Source organism: Pipistrellus kuhlii, unplaced genomic scaffold, assembly GCF_014108245.1.
Source record: "Pipistrellus kuhlii isolate mPipKuh1 unplaced genomic scaffold, mPipKuh1.p scaffold_m20_p_53, whole genome shotgun sequence".
NCBI classification, from domain to species: domain Eukaryota; kingdom Metazoa; phylum Chordata; class Mammalia; order Chiroptera; family Vespertilionidae; genus Pipistrellus; species Pipistrellus kuhlii.
Genome location: NW_023425555.1, coordinates 1,765,970 through 1,784,431, shown reverse-complemented (window position 1 = coordinate 1,784,431; position 18,462 = coordinate 1,765,970). Strand labels below are relative to the sequence as shown.

Here is an 18,462-nt window from a genome sequence, read left to right as displayed (position 1 = left end):
CCGAGCATATGCCCTGACCGGGAATCAAACCAAGACCTTCTGGTTCATAGGTTGACGCTCAACCACTGAGCCATGCTGGCCAGGGTCCCCTTTTCTCTCTTAATATGAGTAAGTCCTAAGCCTGCAGCGAGTACGAGAGGTCATATTCCCTTTCAAGTGCCAAGAATAATAAACACAAACCATCTCCTCGGCCTCCTCTTTTGACTTAGAAGCTCCTCAGTGTCAGGCTCAAATGACTTCCAGCTGATTTCACTCTCCAGGCTGCAAGGTGAGAATAGTTAAAAGAGGTAAGAGCGGCAGTGAAGAGCATGGACCACTCCAGGGAATAAGGTAGCTGTGTGTCCTTAGGCAAATTGTTTAACCTCTCTGATCCACAGTGATCTCACCTGCAAACTGAGAACAATACTTGTATCTAATTCATGGGGCAACATTGCAAGGGGTCACTGAGGTAATGCTTATAAGACCTGGAGAATAGGGCTGGATAACGGTAATTTTTTTTTTTATTACTAAATATCTGACAGAGTGATAACATGGCCAGGAAGGCTGGGATCCCTCTAGAACAGTGTTTCCAGAAGTGTGGTACGTGTACCCCCAGGGGTATGGGAAGTTTGGTGGGGGTACGCGTTGCACCGGAGTTTGGTGGGGATATGCACTGCACCGTGCTTAGCTGCGCCTAATTCTACGTTCTCATGAGTACAAGGGGTACTCAGCGTTACGAAAATTATAGAAGGGGTACACGTATGTCAAAAGTTTGGGAAACACTGCTCTAGAATAAAGGCCAATCTTAAACAAAAATCTCTGCTTGGAGAAACTCCTGAGAAGCAGCTCTCTCTGGGGCATTTCAGCTGAGTTTAACTCTTCCATTCTCTGAGTCAAATTTCTTAACCTCCAGGAAATAACAGAATCACCCAGAGAGCTTATGTACCATGAATAGTCTTAGAGCTTTCTCTCCAGAGTCTCTTCCGGGTTTGGGATGAGGCCAAAGGTTGGGTATGTTACTTAGACAAACACCTTGGGGAATTCTCATTCAGTGTCTAAACACTGCCCTACGCCAGGAGTAGACAGACTTTTTCTGTAAAGGGCCAGAGAGTAAATACTTGGGCGTTGTGGGCCAAAAGTCTCTGTCACAACTGCTTCACTCTATTATTGCAGCATAAAAACAGCCAAAGTCATGAAATAAGTGAAGGGGGTGTGACTATGTTCCAATAAAACTTTATTTACAAAGACAGGTAGGGGGCCAGATTTGACCTATGGGCCATAGTGTGCCATTCCCTGCTTTCTGCCTCTTCTATATATTTAACCAATAAAGACACAGACATGGGTATTTAAAAAAAAAAAAAAAAAAGTGATATTTCTTTAATTTAAAATTAAAGAACCAGTCTGTTTAAGTGATCCAGTCTTTCCTCTTTATACCCAATTGGAACAGACACAATGTTGGCTCAGGTTGCTAACTCCAGAGAAAAACCAAACCGAAATACAAAACCCTCACGAAGTCCCCACTGCTACCCTGCTGGGCGCTCTGGCTCCTGGGAGGGAGGGCGTCCAGGTTGCCAGGGGCGACTGCTTTCCAGCCACACTGGGAAGAGTTTTCTTCCACCACCCAATCCCCTCACAGGCCTGATTCCTCTCCCTTGCTCTGCAGCTGGCCCTGCATGTCCTCCGCGGAGCCTGTCTGTGGGGGCACCTCCCTGTGGCTGCCACAGTGGAGCGGAGCGATTCTGAATGCACGTGCTCGCAGGGCAGTTGTTTGGCTGAGATCTGGAGCCTTGAGTTGTAACCATCAGTCAGTCACGTGTGGTCAAGGCACCAGCAGCAAGATGGCAAAGTTGGGAAATGATCTGGAAAGAAATGCACAGTCTCAGTAATGGCTTCAGTAGATTTCACCCTGAAAATGAAACAGACAATTGCCATCTGGGTAAACTCCCTACACACGGGAGAGAGCAGAACAGGGAACACCACCTCCTTTAGGACTCTAAGGTCCGTCTGTCCTTCCGAAGCACAGAAATCAAAGGTCCCACGTCTTAGGTCAGCAATGCTCCCACCTCAACATTCAGGGCCAATCAGGCCTGCGGACTCGCCCAGCCTGCCACTGGGCTTCTCAGAAGAACTGTCTCTGAATAGTGTGTGAAGGGAGGCCAGCGGGTGATGCTGAGCAGGTTTCTTGCAGGGTTTTAGAGAGGTCCGGTCAGCAGAGAGGAAAGAAGGAAGGGCTTGGCCAGAGTGGCCCTCAGAGATCCTGGAGGTCTTCCCAGGAGGGGTTCATGGACAGAATAAGTAGAACTGGCTTGAAGCAAACCTTCTGGAAGGAGCCAACAGGTCGCCACAGACCCACTGCAGTGGGCAACAGGTGTCCACACCTGTTTACTTTCTCTAAACCTTCCAGCACCCAAAGCCTGAAGCTCGAGCTGAGTCAAGAGCTGTTGGGACAAACCCCTAAAGGGCTGTCCCGGACGCAGCGGAAGACCAGATGGTGGCCAAGCCACCCCCACCCCATGCAGCATATCCCAGGTGTGTGGCAGAGGCAGCCCAGGGCGCTACCAAAGGCCCCTGCTGTGCCCAGAGTGGGTGGGGAAGAGCCTGGCATTGGAGTCCCCTGAGAACTGAGGCTCCGTGAGGAGGAAGGGCGGGGTTTCTCTGGCACTCTGCCTCCCAAGGGAGGAAGGAGCGCTCACTGTGCTACTGCCGGCACCACTGACAACCTCTTACTGCGGGACGGTCCCCGAGGGCGGGGCGATCATTCCCCAGGGACAGCCTTCCTTCCACGGGTCCCAGATGGAGTCTGGGTCATGTCATAAGCCCAGGCTCGCAACAACACATGGCCCCTCCCTCCACCACCACCCCCCGCCCCCGTGCCTGACCCCAGCTAACCAGTCTTAACAAGGTTCTTAACAAGGCAGCTCGAGTGGTGGGGGAAGAGTCTGGGTCTCAGGTTCCTCCTCCCAGGCTCCTTTCTTCCTCAGAGATAGTGGGCCTCCTGTGCGTCTGTTACAGAGGGGGCTGTCCGCGGGGCCGGCCCTCGCCAAAGGCCAGCTGCAGAGCCCACGTACAAGACCACCTGATGTCATCCAATCCCAGCGGAAGGCCGGCTCAACCCCTGCCCTCACTGGATGATGCTGTCCGGCTGTCCGTTCTGGGCCATCTGTCCGGGGTCAGAGGCGGGGGCAGGGCAGGACGTGTTGCTCTGCAGGTAGCGGCGGAAATCCTTGATCATGGGCCGGAGGATCTGGATGAGGACGCTCAGGGCCGCCTGCGTACCCTCCATGGCCTGCGCCTGGCGCTCCTGGGCGCAGGCCTGCAGCTCCTGGGAGCGGCGGATCATCTGCAGCAGGTCGTTCTGCTGCTCCAGGTGCTGGGCGATCTCCTTCACGTGCAGGTTGGTGACGCGCTGCTCCTGGATCAGCTTGGCCGAGTTGAGGGCGATGCGGCTCTTGAGCGCCTGTGGCTTGACCGAGGGGTCAGCGTGCTGGGCGATCATCTCCACGGGGGCCTCCGCGGGCAGGGGCGGGGGGGCCTCGGCCGTGCAGTACTCCACCACCCCCTCCTCCAGCGTGTGATAGGTGGTCTCTGTGGGGACTGTGGAGAGAGCCAAGGCAGCGTCAGGTCACTTTTAGAAAAGCTGGTTACATGGGATGGGCCGTATTAGGCCCTATTCTGGGGAACTCCGGCCTCCTCTGGCTTTATAGCCATACCTATACCTAAGGAAATCTAGAACCTGGCAGGTTTAGACTCTTAATCTATTTGGTAGCCAAAGGGTCAGTCCCAGATCTGGCAAAAGCAAAGATGCTAATAATGATGCTAGCAAAACATTCAGAGCGCCTGCTATGTGCCAGGCACTGTATTAAGCCCTTTGCACTCATTAGCTCAACAAATCCTCATGACATCAAGAGGTAAGTCCTGTCGTGTCCATTTTCAGAGATGAGGAAACAGATTCAGAAACATGGAGTTGCTTTGCCTAACGTCACACAGCTTATTCAGCAGGTGCAGGAAGCAAACCCAGGTCTCCCCAACGCCAGAGTCCTCAATCCCACCCCTCTCGGCTGCTTCTGCTGATACAGGCATGGTCACATGCTCCCTGTGGCACCGGTACCCAGCAGGCATCTGGAGTGGGAACCTCTACATAAGCTGTTTGTAGCTACGCTAGTCCTGCCTCCTTCAGTGCCTTCCTGACTGCCAGTCTCCTATGGCCAAGCCAAGGAGGAGATGGGAGAGGGCTGGCAAAGTGTCCAATAAACGCTTCCCTGTCTTCTGATCACCTTGGTCAGTGGAATACCTAAGAATTCTTCCTGTTCCAGAACTGAATGAGGCCAGCGTTGGATCCTCTGTCCTACCTCAATATCCTGGGAAATATGACCCTGCAGGGGATGGCACTCACAGATACCCAATTCCTAAAACCCCGCTGAGAAGCGCTGGCCTGATCAGTGCCATTTATAACCTGGCACAAAGAGGCAGTTAACCGATACCAACGCAAACCCTTATCTGAACTTGAAAGTTCAGCCCAAGCCAGTCCCATTGTTCTCCGGTGGAAAGCCTTTGAAAGGACTCTAGGTGCGCTGTCTGTGCCCCCTGCAGAGGGGGGTGAACCTTCTCCACCCTTCAATGCCAACTTCAACCGTGTGCCCCCACCAACCACGCAGCTCCCTTCTCTCCGCTGAGTTATGTTCTCCCAACTGACGCTGCAGTTACTCAGATATGTCCTACCTGTCCTACTAGATTATAATTGGCACCTTGGTAATCCCAGTGCCAAGCACAGGGTTTGGCACAGAATAAATGCTAATGTTTGATGGATGAATGAATGAGCAGATGAACATCAGGAGCCATGAGGTTCCTCAACTGTGCCTGAAGAATGTTTGCCACACCAAAAACCCAGACTGTCTCTCTGTCCAGAACCCATGTTTGACTTGGGCATGATCATTCCCATCTATCTACTCACTGAACAAATATATTCTGGCTGCTTAGCATGTGCCAGGCCCTGCAGTAAGTCCTGTGAGGATATCAGCATGGTCTCTGTCTTCAGGGACCACACAGATCAGTCATGGACAGGAATGGCGGCAAAACGCAGTTGAGAGCCATCCAGCTCAGCAGAAGTCCAGACTGTGTGCTGAGGAAGCCCCAGAGAGAACAAGATCATTTCTGTCTCGTCGAAACCGGTTTGGCTCAGTGGATAGAGCGTCGGCCTGCGGACTGAAAGGTCCCAGGTTCGATTCCGGTCAAGGGCATGTACCTTGGTTGCGGGCACATCCCTGGTAGGGGGTGTGCAGGAGGCAGCTGGTCGATGTTTCTCTCTCATCAATGTTTCTAGCTCTCTATCCCTCTCCCTTCCTCTCTGAAATCAATTTTAAAAAAAAAGAAAAGATCATTTCCGTCTGGGGAGCTCTTGGAAGATCTCAGGGTCTTCCAAGACTCCTATCTGACCTTTGACCCTTTACAGCCAACCTTCCCCGGGCTGCCCCATCTCTTGCTGGCCCTTCCCATGGATGCACGCTGGACTGGGCAGGAGAGGTCACTCACTCTGTGTCAGGGTGACCGTGGCTGCGGCTGCGGTAGCCGTAGGTCCAAGGGCTACAGGGTGGATCTCTGCGGTACTGGGCAGGCTGATGATGGTGGCCTCACCCAGCAGATTGCAGATGCGCTGTTGCATGGGGGTGAGCAGCACGGGGGCTACGGCCTGGCCCCCGCCACTACTGCTACCCCCTGGCCCCGGCCCACCAGCTCCATCTTCCTCACCGGGCCCTGGGGCCTCGCCACCCTCCACTGCCGCCCGAACTTGGGCCACCTTGCGACGGACCTCGGTCTTGAGATCAGACCACTTCTTCTTGACCTCGGGCAGCTCCCTGCGGCAGGTGGCCACGGCGTTGACCCTTCTCAGGATGCCGTGCCACGCCGCGCTCTTGGCAGCCAGAGGGACCCCGGCGTTGAAGTGGTTCACCAGCAGGTGCTTCTTCAGCTCCAGCTCCTCCACGATAATCTCCACCTCTCGCTCGGAGAAGTTCATCTTCCTCTTCTTGGCTGGGACGGCCATGGCCTCTCCCTACCCTTCTTTTTTAAAGAAATTATAATCCCTTCAACCGTCCAATTTCCCTTTTTTATTTCTTCCTTAGCCTCGCCCCTCACCCATCCCGCTACATACGATAGGCCGAATTTGCCAAGGCCAAGTACCAGGCCTTTGGTAACCCCCCCGTTACGCAAAGTGCGTAGGGCCCGGCACCGACCGGCAGGGCCGCTGCCAGCCAGCGGCGTAATGGCTTCCTGAATCTGCCTCTTCCGCTCGGGTGTGCGGAGATCCGCCCACTTCCCCTCCTCCCGCCTCCCAGCGCTGCTCCGGGGGAACCCGCCCTCCTGGTTGGGCGAGGCTCACGATCAGGACGCTCACTGGTTCTTTGGGTCTGTCGCTCAGCTCCAGAGCACGCCCACTTACCGGGATTGACTCGATCATTGGTGTAAAGGTATGCCTGTCTCTACCGAGTGCTCGGATCACTGAGTCTTTATTAACTTCATTGGGAATTCGTTGTCGTTCAATCTGCAGTATTTACGGACATTATCCTATTAAATTCAGCTATTTTTTTTATTGGTGTAGGGAGTTAGATTATCAAAACCCGGCCTCCTGAGCATCCCGATAGTGCTTTCAGCTTGGCAGTTGGCCAATAAATTTGTAATTTCACCCACGGGCGCAAACTGGTTTGAGATGCAGCTCACAATTACTCCTCACACAAACCCAATTTCCCACCGAAGACAAGAGCGCTCCTCCCATCCTCACAATTCCGAAGTCCAAACAGAGTTACTCAATGGAAACTGGACGCGCGGCCTCCCGCCTGCCAATCACATGACTTCTGCCTATGGCGGCGCGGTTTCCCCTGTTTGGCCCGGCTCAGCCAATCGCTGCCCCCCTCCGTTTGAATCGGCCCCAGGCTGAGCCGGAACCGCCCCGCCCACTCTATTGATCCAAGCCGGCAAGGACGATGTGGGCGGTCCTCGGAGAGGTCCCGCCCCTCCTGGTGGCAGTCCCGGCCTGTGATTAGTCGGAGGCGGGCTGGGGGCGTGGCCAGAGAGGCGGGGCTCCCGGAAGCGGCCCCTCCCGCGCGTTTGCCGGCATCTCGGAACCCGCGCTGGCAGTCTGAGGATCCCCGCGTGTCTTCTGCGTTCTCCTCGCCGCCCGGCGCCCCTGCCTCGCGCCCGATGGTGAGCAGCGTCCTGTGCCGCTGCGTGGCTTCCCCGCCGCCGGACGCCGCCGCCGCCGCCTCGTCCGCCTCGTCGCCGGCGTCAGTGGACCCGTGCGGCGGCGCCGTCTGCGGGGGCCCGGACCACAGGCTGCGCCTGTGGAGCCTCTTCCAGACGCTCGACGTCAACCGCGACGGCGGCCTGTGTGTCAACGACCTGGCCGTGGGGCTGCGACGCCTGGGATTGCACCGCACCGAGGGCGAACTCCGGGTAGGCGGCGCGCACCGTCCGCGCGGGCGAGGGGGGCCCTGCGTGTCCCAGACTACGGGGAGTCCGGGGAGCGAGGGGGGGGGGGTCTGAACGTCCCGGCTTATGGGGGCAGCCCCTTGGAGCCTAGAGGGTCTGCTGGGTGGCCCCTTGGTCTTGGTGGGACCCCGGAGTGCCCGGTGGGTACCCAGTTTAAGTGCTGGTGGGAGTGGAGCTCCTTGACCTCGGTGGGCGCTTAAGCTAGAGGGAAAGGCTGTGCATGGGCACAGGTGGGCACCCGGTGGGAGCTCCTGATGGGCGAAAAGTCCCCGACTGCTCCGGCTTTCCCCAAAGTAGAGGCCAAGACTCAGAAGTCTGCCTTTCCTCACCTCCTGACCTCAAGGCTAATAAGCTTGATGCATCCCCTTACCCGCCACTGACAGGTTCAGCCATCCTCCCCCAGCGACCCCCTCCTTCCCCTCTGGTTTCCATGCCAGCCATTGGCCTGGATCTGGTTCCTCTCAGAAGCATGTGGGAGTTGGGAGAAGGGGGGAAAAAAGGGAACTGGGGTTTTAGACAGATCTGTGATGCTGTGGGTGGTGAGGACTGACAGCTCTCCTGATTTAGGCGCGTTCCTACTGACATGCTTCTCCAGAAGATGGATGATGATCCCTTGCTGGGTTGCAGGTGATAAGATAATGCAGGGAAAATACTTCCTAACGGAGGGAATATCATTCTTCCTGTTCGGGAGTGGCTCTTGGCCCTGGGGAAGGGGGTACCGTTGAAAGAGCAGTGCTGTCTTTTCTTTTCTTTTTAAATATATTTTATTGATTTTTCACAGAGAGAAACAGAGAGGGATAGAGAGCTAGAAACATCGATGAGAGAGAAATATCGACCAGCTGCCTCCTGCACACCCCCCACCAGGGATCTGCCCGCAACCAAGGTACATGCCCTTGACCGGAATCGAACCCGGGACCTTGCAGTCCGCAGGCTGACGCTCTATCCACTGAGCCAAACCGGTTTCGGCTGTCTTTTCTTTGTAAGAATCTCAAGCAGAAGAATCTCTTTCCCTTCTCTCAAGCTATGTTTTTCCATCTGACTCTGTAGCTGTCGCTTCCCTTTCCCGGATATTTCATTTACGTGTGGCTTAGCCTGATGTACACCCGGGGAGGACCGCCGTGTACCTAGTCACTTGTTTTTCTTCGAAGTTAGTTCATTTGGCCCATTTGTACAGAATCTCACAGCCAAGTATGGAGAAATCTGGTAAAACACCAGAGAATTAACCCAGTTCTTTGGTAGGCCAGGTGCGTACATAAAGTGTTTTTAACTCATGTCCAAGATAGCTTGGATTGACATCTAAGGTGTTTAACCTTCTTAAGATCTGCCCGGGAAGAAGACAAAGGTTAACACCATGTAAGAACAGAAACAACAGGTTAATTCCAAGAGGTTTATAGAGACAAGTTAAAAATAATTAAGTAGCCCTAGTCAGTTTGGCTCAGTGGATAGAGCGTCAACCCATGGACTGAAGGGTCCTGGGTTCGATTCCAGTCAAGGGCACATACCTGGTTTGCAGGCTCCATCCCTAGCCCCGGTCAGGGATGGTGCAGGAGACAATCAATCGATGTGTCTCTCTCACATCGATGTTTCTGTGTCTCCTCCTCCCTTCCACTTTCTAAAAATCAGTGGGAAAATATCCTCAGGTGAGGATTAACAAAAATAAAACTTAAGTTTTACACAAAACAGTAGTGTGAGCTTGGTGCTTTCCTGTACATATCTAAGGAGTAAGTCACTTGGAAAGATAGTATGGCTGAATCAGACTTTTGTGCCGTGTGGGCCCAGGGAGGTGTGGGCCCGGCTTACCTTCCTGCTGCTTTGCACTACTTGGCATGTGCTGCAGGCACATCAGGGCATCTGGCTGTGGGAGTGCATTCAGTGTTGACGCTAAGCTTAGTGCTAACCCAGAGTCACGATGTTCTTGTGATTCACGGCACAGGCACATCTGACATTGATCCTAATCCATTTTTCTGGCAGTGAATTTCTAAGGGCAAATAAGGAGAAAGCGATCGCTTTTCTGTCCAGTGTTAAAAGAAACCTTTCTGATTAGCCAAAGGTTGCCTGGCCCCTTGGTCACGTTGGTTCTCAGATTTTTGATTCTGTGACTGATCTAAGTTCTGTTGTGTGTGTTTTTTTAATTTTGTTGTTGTTGGATTTAGAGAGAGAGAAAGAAAGTTGAGTTTGTTGTTCCACTCATCCATGCATTCCCTGGTTGACTCTTGCGTGTGTCCTCACAGTGGATCGAACCTTAGCATATTAGGTAATGCTCTAACGAACTGAGCTACTAGGACTTCTATTTTTTTAAAAACATATTGTTGTTGATTTCAGAGAGGAAGGGAGAAAGAGAGTTAGAAACATCAACGATGAGAGAGAAGCATTGATGGCTCCCTCCTGTGCACCCGAACTGGGGATTGAGCCCACAACCTGGGCATGTGCCCTTGACCAGAATCGAACCCAGGACCCTTCAGTCCACAGGCCAACACTATCTTAGTGAAGCCAAACCAGCGAGGGCTAGGGCTTTTTTATTCTTGTGGTGTGGGGATTTAGTATGGACTCTATTTCTATAACTCTTCTAGCTTTTGAATAAGTTATTATTATACAGGGTTGAGGCTCGGAATTATGCATTGTATTTGTTTATTACCTATAAAGGAGTACATGCTAGTCTTCTGGCGAATGGTTTGAGTATTGAGAGAGAAAATCAGCTTTGTTGTAAATAACCAGGCAACAGGAAGACTCCCTGCCGCATAAACCCCCACATCACTTCCTGTTGAAATAATATCAGTGTTAGTTACGAACAGAAATAGTGCTGCAGTTTTGCAGAACAAGAGAGAAGTCGGGGCCCTTGGGTTAGAAATGGGTGTCTGCCAGGGGAATAGGCGTTGAAACATACATCAGACTCTGGCAGCTGCTTCCTGTGACCCTTTGATCGGTCCGAAGGGCTGGGGTTTGCTCAGAAATCAGCTTTGAGTGCTTATCAGTGGGTGATGGGCGAGCCACGCCACGTGACTAGCAAAGCCTCTTGCTAGCTTTACCGCAGGTTGGGTCAAGTTTTCTTTAGAAATGAACCAGCCATTTTTGGCATCTGCCTTTCTTTGTTGTGTTTTGTCCAGAAGAAATTGGGACAGTCGAGGAAACATTACCTACAACGGAAGCGGGCAGCCAGCCAGGGAAATTTCCTTTGTAAAGGACATGTGAGCAAGAAGCCCGTCCTGAGATAAAAAAGGGAAGCGTTTATTTGTTTTTATTTTATTTTTGGGGGGTAGGGTTTATTAAAGAAGGAGAAAAGATGACGGCAGGCAGCGGCAGTGACTTGAGGAAATGAGGCTTCAGCTGGAGCTAATTATAGCATTCCTACTTGAGGCATGTTCATGTGACCAAACAAAATCTTTGTCTTTAAACAGATTGAAAACATAGGTTCTGACTTACGCAGCCCATCAGAGGAAGGATGCAAGCTGGGTTAGACGTCCCTCTAGCTGAGGGGTGGGGCTGGTGTAATGCAGCTGAGGTTTTAGACGGTGGTTTGCTGGCTTAGAGGTGCATATGCACCAGCTAGTTCAGGCCTCACAGTAACCTTGTGAAATAGGCAAGACAGTGATTTCACCCCATTGTACAGAGGGAGGAACAGAGGTTCAAAAAGATTATAGAACAACCTCAGAACTCATGGGACCACTAAGGAATTAGACCAGAGCAAGAACTGGAACCCAATGCTGATTTGTGCTCCACTGTTTAACTTAGACCAGTTGTTTCTGGATTTTTGGGAGAATTGAGAAAGATTGGGGAGAGATCAATTTAGAACCACATCTGTGTTTTCCCAAAGTAGGTTTCAAGCTTATCCAAGGATTATCCCGTCAGAGAATGAGAATCTGCCCTGCCCTAATTCTCTCCTTGACCTGAGCAGTGTGCAAGAGGCAGTCTCTATTGACCTGAAATGATGAGTGGAAGATCATTAGGGTCAGGTTGGTGGTATTGCTTCACCAGACAGTACTGCTAAACTGGGTACCGATGAAACGTGTGGTCATTGGCCCAGCTGGTGTGGCTCAGTGGTTGAGTGTCGACCCTTGGATCAGGAGGTCACAATTAACTCCCAGCTGGGCTGTGGGCTCCATCTCCAGTAGAGCTGTGCAGGAGGCAGCCAGTCCACGATTCTCTCTCATCATTGATGTTTCTAACTCTCTCCTTTCCCTTCCTCTCTCTGAAAACAATAAAAACATATTTAAAAATATTTAAATGGGTGGTCATGGGGAGGGAGGGAGGGGGAAGCTAGACTTAGATAAGACAGTCTATAGAAAAAGAGCCTTTTTCATAGAAAAGGGATAGACATAATTTGGCATAATACTATGGCCCATTAGAAAAAGAAAATGCTATTTGCAGCTTGGATTAAGTTCCTATAATCCAAAATTGATTCCTGGCTTGAAGTAATTATCATCAAGAGATATATATATATATATATATATATATATATATATATATATATATATTTTTTTTTTTTTTCCCCCTAGCCCTGGCCAGCAGCTCAGTGGTTAGTGTCGGCCCTCAGACTGAAGGGTCGCAGGTTCAATTCCCCTCAAGGGCACCTACCTTGGTTGCCAGCTGGATCCATCCAATTAATGTGTCCCTCTCACATCGATGTTTCTCTCTCTGTCTCTCCCCCTCCCACTTTCTCTGAAAGTCAATGGAAAAAAATATCTTTGGGTGAGGGTAAACAAACAAACAAAAAAGTTGGGTGCTTTTTTGTTTTTGTGTGTGTGTTTTTAAGGAAGCTTAAAAAAAAGTTAGTTGGTATTTGGAAAGGTGGGATCAAGTCCCCTGATCCAAAACCAGGTGAAAAATAAGGAGATAGCCTGAGGAGGCCTGACCTGGAGCTTCAGTGGGATGCAGTCCTTTGATGTTGAAAGAGTCATTAATTGCTCAAGTCCCACAGAAACCTCAGGGGAATGAGAGAAAGACGTATTTTGCTGGTATTCATTTCTAGTCCCGCAGAGTCCAGCCGCGGGTTGAATTAGTGAACAAAGCTGTCCTTCAGGAAGGACTAGTCAGTCTTGGTAAGCCAGGCCAGACTTTTCATTTAACCATTTCTTACACTGGTGTGAATTCGCCAGGACCAAAGGATTTGGTCTTGATGGGTCGCTGGCCGTCATAGGCCAGCCTCCTAGCCAGTGTGGGGGGCATGCCTTCTGGGGCTCCTTCACAGGCAGCCAGCCAGCCCATTCACTGTGACCTACTCGGGGTTATTGTGAATACAGTGCTTTATGTCAGACTGAAGTCTGTCTGCTTGTATCTGCTTCCCATTTGCCTCAAGTTTACCTTCAGGAGCAATACACAAAAGTTACCCGAGGGCCCTTTAAGTATCTGAAAACTACCTTATCTTATAGTCTCTGCTGCCATAAAACTGGGTTTTATTATGCACTTCTCACACAATAAGCTGTCCACACCTTTCATAGTCAATGCCATGGGAGTTAAGAGACAGTCCTTTCTTGGAAATATTACACTAAGTGAAAGAAGCCAGTCACAAAAGGCCATATATTACACCGAGTGGCCAGATTATTCTGATCTCTGAACGCATAATAATCTGGCCACAAGCTCGATTGACTTGCCTACATCGCTCACGCCAAGCTTGGGAAATGTGATCGTGCTGCATAGGGTTCGGGCTCTGCCGGCCAAAGGCCAAGGCCAAGCCTCAGATCCAGCCCTGGCTGCACCTGCAGCTCCGGCTCAGCTTCCACCGGAGCCCGGGCCCCACGGGGGCTCCGCAGTCAGGTCTCCACCCGCTGATGTGAGGATGAGAGGCTGGTATGGCCCCTGGGCCACTGCCTGCTGGGGTGGTGTCTTCCTGCGCTATTGCACAAATAGACCTGTGGCAGGATCTGCAATAAAAAAATTTTAAAAAGGAAACCCTGGTGTTAGGAGGTTTCTAAAAGTTAAGTGGTCTAGTCACTCTACACATAACAGTGTCTTTCACTGTGTGTTTCCGGATGGAAACGGGCCATTTCTCAATGCAGAGTTCACTTTGAAGTGAAAATGGAAGCTTCAAGCAGCGCTTAGGTAAAACCCTTGGAGATGATCTCATAACTGCATTATTTTGCGGAAGTGGGGCTGTGGCTTAGGTTTCCAGATGGTTGAAGGCAAAGCTCGTAGCAGAACCCAGGATTTTGACTTTGCTCAAGTTAGGTCAACATACACTGCTTCCTGCTATTACTGTATTACTGTAGATACTTCACCAGCCCCTACAATTTGGCAAGGTTGACATTCACATTGCCACATCTGTGCCCAATACCAACTCAGCTTTTCTTTTCTTTTTTAAAATATATTTTTATTGATTTCAGAGAGGAAGGGAGAGGGAGAGGGAGAGAAAGAGAGAAACATCAGTGATGAGAGAGAATCACGGACCGGCCGCCTCCTGCATACGCCACCCTGGGGATCGAGCCCACAACCTGGGCCCGATCGGCAATCGAAACACGACCTCATGGTTCATAGGTCCATGCTCAACCACTGAGCCACGCTGGCCCGGCCAGCTAGCATTTTAAGTCCCTCTGATGGTGCTCAGGAAGCAGCATTGAACTGATAGCTGCCCTCTTGCTAAGTATGGGATGTGAAAGACTCCACGCATGCCTAAAAGTAAGGCTTTGTTGTCTTAAAGACGCACCTTTCTTTGAAATAAATAAATTACAAAGGAAGAACATAAGGAGCTTCTTATCTGCTTTCAACTCTTGGCATGGCTTCCTGGAGCTCGAATTTCCCAAGGTCAAAGGGGGAACTGGAGATGGCGGCTGCCCCGGTCCTGCTGCTGCTGGGGGAAGCTTTCCACATTCCATCAACCTGGCCGCATGCCTTCTCTCCCCAGCCCACCCTCCTCCACTGGATCTGATGTGTGACCAAAACACACCCAACCAACCTCTTACGTTGCTGAGAAAGCCCTCAGAAGCCACAGAAATGCCAGTGGAGCGGGGAGGGGAATGGGCAGAGAAAAGGTAGGTTAGATCACCAAGAATAAATAAGCCCAAACTGAAGTCCTTGTCTGTAGGTCTGACACAGTGAATAGTCCTGTTGGTTAAAACCAGCCAGCTACAGTACCCACCGTCAACCTGTTGACCTTTTACATTTACTTTTATTTATTTATTTATTTATTTATGTTTAAAATCTATTTTATTGATTTATTTACAGAGAGGAAGGGAGAGGGATAGAAAGTTAGAAACACCAATCAGCTGCCTCCAGCACACCCCTTACTGGGGATGTGCCTGCAACCAAGGTACATGCCCTTGACCGGAATCGAACCTGGGACCTTTTAGTCCGCAGGCCGACCTCTATCCACTGAGCCAAACCGGTCAGGGCTACATTTATAGACAGTACACTTTTTTCCTTTTTTATTCATATCTCGGGTATATTCTTTTTGCTAGAATCTCTTCTTTACCTATATAACAGGTAAAGATAGTATCTGGTAAATAGTTTTATAGCTAAAAAATGCCTTATTGTTTCTAAGAGCCAGCTTGGTGTAAACCATTCTATTTTTGTGAATGTAGTGGGGTTTTTTAAAAAAATAAATTCTTTATTGTTGAAAGTATTACATACGTCTCCTTTTCCTGCTAAACCAGTTATTCTGACAGACTTCTCTGCTTGCCCTTCTCACCCTCAGGCAGCTGTTGGATGGGTTTCACACCCCTGTCCTCGCCCTCTCTCTCTGTCCTCCCTGAGTTGGGGCAAGCAGCTGCTGAGAGCTATGTTTGCATTCATTCAAACAGTCTCAGGTTTACCCTGTGATTCGGAAACCACTTTGAAGAAACTGAAAACATGTGGTGTTACTTTTAGTAATGAGTCTGCCGATTCGCCTTTCCTGTGGAAGCAGGGGGGCCTGAGGAAGGATAAAGCGGCTGCAGCTAGCAGGCTGCACGTGGGCCAGTGGTATGGCTCCCACTGATCAGTTTTGGATCAGCTGAAAATATCCTGATCGTTTTAGGCGACTGGGTTTTTACACGCCAGCCTCAGCACCACATCCATCCCTGCCCCTTATTCTTGGAGCATGCTTAACTGAAGGAGAAGCAGGCTCTTACGCGAGCAGAAAAGGCAGCGATGTGGTCTCTTCTTGCTTCTGCAGGACTTCAGTTTACATGCTGCACCTCGAAATCCTGCATTTAACCCAACTAAGTTTGGGTTGAATTTGTACACTTTTTTCTTTTACGTCTTTGTTCTAATAGTAGGCATTGACCTTGAACCTGGGACCCGGAGGGAGACTGGCTTTTCACCACGAGTAAACAGAAGCCATGGAGAATCTTTTTTCTCTGTAATACATTACTCTTTCTCTTCCTCATCTACAGTTTTTTTCAGAGAGCTTTTGCCAAAGTTAGAATTTCTGGTTTTATTTCCTAAGATGGAAATATCGATAGATTAAGAGGATTTCCCTTTTTTTTTTTTTTTTTATCATGGCAGTCGTCATCTTCAATGCCTTGGTTTCATTTGTGCCAAATTAGATGCAGGTGCCCGGCTCCTCGTCATTGTCTCATTGTGGCCGGAGCCGCAGGGAAGGGTGGTCAGTAGTCCTCCGTTAGTTACATCCAGACACCCAGCTGCCAGAGGCTGCACGTAGCTTCAAAGCATTTCCATCCTCCTGTTGATTCACAGCAGAGGAGAGAGGTGGTTACCTGCTGCAGTTGTGCCTCTGAAATAATAAATCTCTACGTAACAATATTTGAAAGAGATCCTTCAAACTCGTGCTCCTATGCTGTCCCAAAGGAACTGAATACAGGTACCCCCTGGAACATAATCAGTTGACACCCAAAAATTTTTGTTCTAAGTTTAATGGCTGCAGAGATATAATTACTGGCGTATTGTATATCTGCTTTAAATGTTTTTAATTGTCAGTTTGGGTTCTGGTTTTGCTCAAAACCTTGGTTTTGCAGATTTGACTCATTCAATTTATGGAAAGTGCCCCCCACGTAACCTAATTGGCCCAGCCAGTCTTCACTTTCAAATCAGATCAGCCTGGTTTGCTGTCAAATCAAACCTGGCTTCACTTCTCAGTTTTAAAAGTAATAGCCGTCCCTTTGACAGCAGGTCTTCCGACGAGACTGATTCTGAGATAGACAGGTGGTAGGCAGTTACGGTACCCTGGTGGACGTGAGACGGGGAGCGTTGCCCTGGAGTGTGTGGTGGGAGAGCTCTCTGCCTTGTTTTATAAGATTCCGTGTCCCCGGGGCAGCTCATCAGGTTAATTTGGAATGGTTCCCACCGGGGGTCCTTCCCAGTAGAACCTGTTTTCTCTGAAAAGTATGGGAGATCCTGAGTCTTATTCAGCAGGTTTCTTATTTTCTAGATTCCTAGAAGGGTGGGCCACTTCTGCAGGTGACCAGCTCCCTATTACCCAGTTTCTGTGATGTTTATAAGCTCACCTGCAGGAGGGTTATATTGGCCACTCTGTCATTGGACGTGGGTGGTCTCTCAACCCCAAGAAAGCTAAGCCTGGTAGGGTTGTAGTATAGTAATTGCACGTAATCCACAGGAAGCTAACAGACTGCTCAGTACTGCTGGTTTAGGTGATGCTGCGGTAACGAAAGAGACATTTACTGTATTCACCCTTGAGGAAATCAGAGATTCAAGAAAAGGGGCTTTAGAATAAAAGTATTAGCCAAAACCAGTTTGGCTCAGCGGTAGAGCGTCGGTCTGCTGACTGAAAGGTCCCAGGTTCGATTCTGGTCAAAGGCATGTACGTTGGTTGCAGGCACATCCCTAGTAGGGGGTGTGCAAGAGGCAGCTGGTCGATGTTTCTCTCTCATCGACGTTTCTAGCTCTCTATCTCCCTTCCTCTCTGTAAAAAATCAATAAAATATATAAAAATTTTAAAAAAAGTATTAGCAAAGTGCAGTTGCATGCGTTTCATTGACCTCTGGCTTAAATGGTGAACAGGGGAGATTTTAGGATAAATAAAACACCGTCTCTTCTTCCCCTAGTTTATTATTTTCTTTCTTCTGCTTGTACCCATCCTCTACACTGTAGCCTGGAAACCCCAGCCAGCAAGCTGGGGCAGTCATGGGCTCAGCTCATTTGTATAGATCTCCCAGGAGCCACAGTCCTTTGTCACCTAAGCCCAGTGTCTTGAAAACTATCGTTTTATATATTTCATCTGCACATTTAATTGTTGTTGGCAGGAAGGTGAATCGGTCCCGGTAACTCCATCTTAGTTTAGAACTCAGTTCTGTGGTATGTAGGAGTCCGTTAAATTAAAAGCCAGTAACCAACCAAATATGAGATTTCTCTTGTGTCTCCTCCATTTCACCAGATTTTCGGTGCTTCAAAACAAGATTCATTTTCATGAAAGGATTACTTGTTTAGTTAGGGTTTTGGCTCTGGATGAGTTCTTAGTATTTTGAAAAATCAAAATTCAACCAAGTAAATTTGGAGATCTAATTGGCTTTATTAAATGACCTATCTAGCAACTAGAAGGGCACTCTTCAATTTCAGTGTCTTTCCTGAAATACTTGTCACATATGCAAGCTTAGAAATAAATGGCAGCATACTATCCCCTTTCTTCTGCACCTTGCTTTTCTCAAGAAACGTATTGGATTTTGTCAAATGCTTTTTCGGCATTGATGTGACTTTTTACCTCTCAATTTGTTTATGTGATGTATCACGTTTATTGATTTGCGGATATTGTACCATCCTGCTTTTCTCGTTTAGCAACATATTTTCAAATCATTCCTTAAGAGTGTTAACTTAAAAATAAAAGCCAAAGTGAGAAGCAACAAGTACCGTATTTTTCCATGTATAGATCCCAGGTTCGATTCCAGTCAAGGGCACATCCCCAGTGGGGGGTGTGCAAGAGGCAGCTGGTCGATGTTTCTCTCTCATCGACGTTTCTAATTCTCTATCCCTCTCAATTTCTCTCTGTATAAAATCAATAAAATATATTTTAAAAAAAAGAAATCAATATTTTAAATATTTTGCTGATCTTCCTCTGAAGGCCTTCTTTTTTGGCATCTTAAGGAATTGTAATTCCTGTTTTCTCCACTCAGTGGGAGG

The 18,462-nt window shown here is 49.4% G+C and overlaps 2 protein-coding genes across 5 annotated transcripts in view; one reads left to right on the top strand and one right to left on the bottom strand.

Moving 5' to 3' along the window:
* Window positions 1-1,336: 1,336 nt before the first annotated feature.
* Window positions 1,337-6,276, bottom strand: NAIF1 (nuclear apoptosis inducing factor 1). Of its 3 annotated transcripts, none has more exons than XR_006740163.1 (3): window positions 5,509-6,276; window positions 1,929-3,573; window positions 1,337-1,838 (listed from the first exon to the last, which is right to left on the bottom strand). XR_006740163.1 is itself a non-coding variant. In XM_045573674.1 (2 exons), exons 1-2 carry the CDS (start codon window positions 6,017-6,019, stop codon window positions 3,101-3,103), a joined length of 984 nt encoding a protein of 327 aa, XP_045429630.1. In that variant the 5' UTR covers window positions 6,020-6,276; the 3' UTR covers window positions 1,337-3,100. The 3 variants fall into 3 exon arrangements, 1 of the variants encoding a protein (XP_045429630.1); XR_006740164.1 differs by having other exon boundaries at window positions 3,048-3,573; XM_045573674.1 differs by having other exon boundaries at window positions 1,337-3,573.
* Window positions 6,277-7,084: 808 nt separating this feature from the next.
* Window positions 7,085-18,462, top strand: part of SLC25A25 (solute carrier family 25 member 25) — a 28,781-nt gene continuing 17,403 nt past the window's right edge. The window contains exon 1 of one of the 2 annotated variants that reach the window (XM_036416159.2): window positions 7,085-7,425. In XM_036416159.2, coding sequence (XP_036272052.1) covers window positions 7,174-7,425 — 252 coding nt within the window. In that variant the 5' untranslated portion in view covers window positions 7,085-7,173. The remainder of the gene's footprint in view (window positions 7,426-18,462) is intronic. The other variant, XM_036416161.2, reaches the window with a different exon arrangement.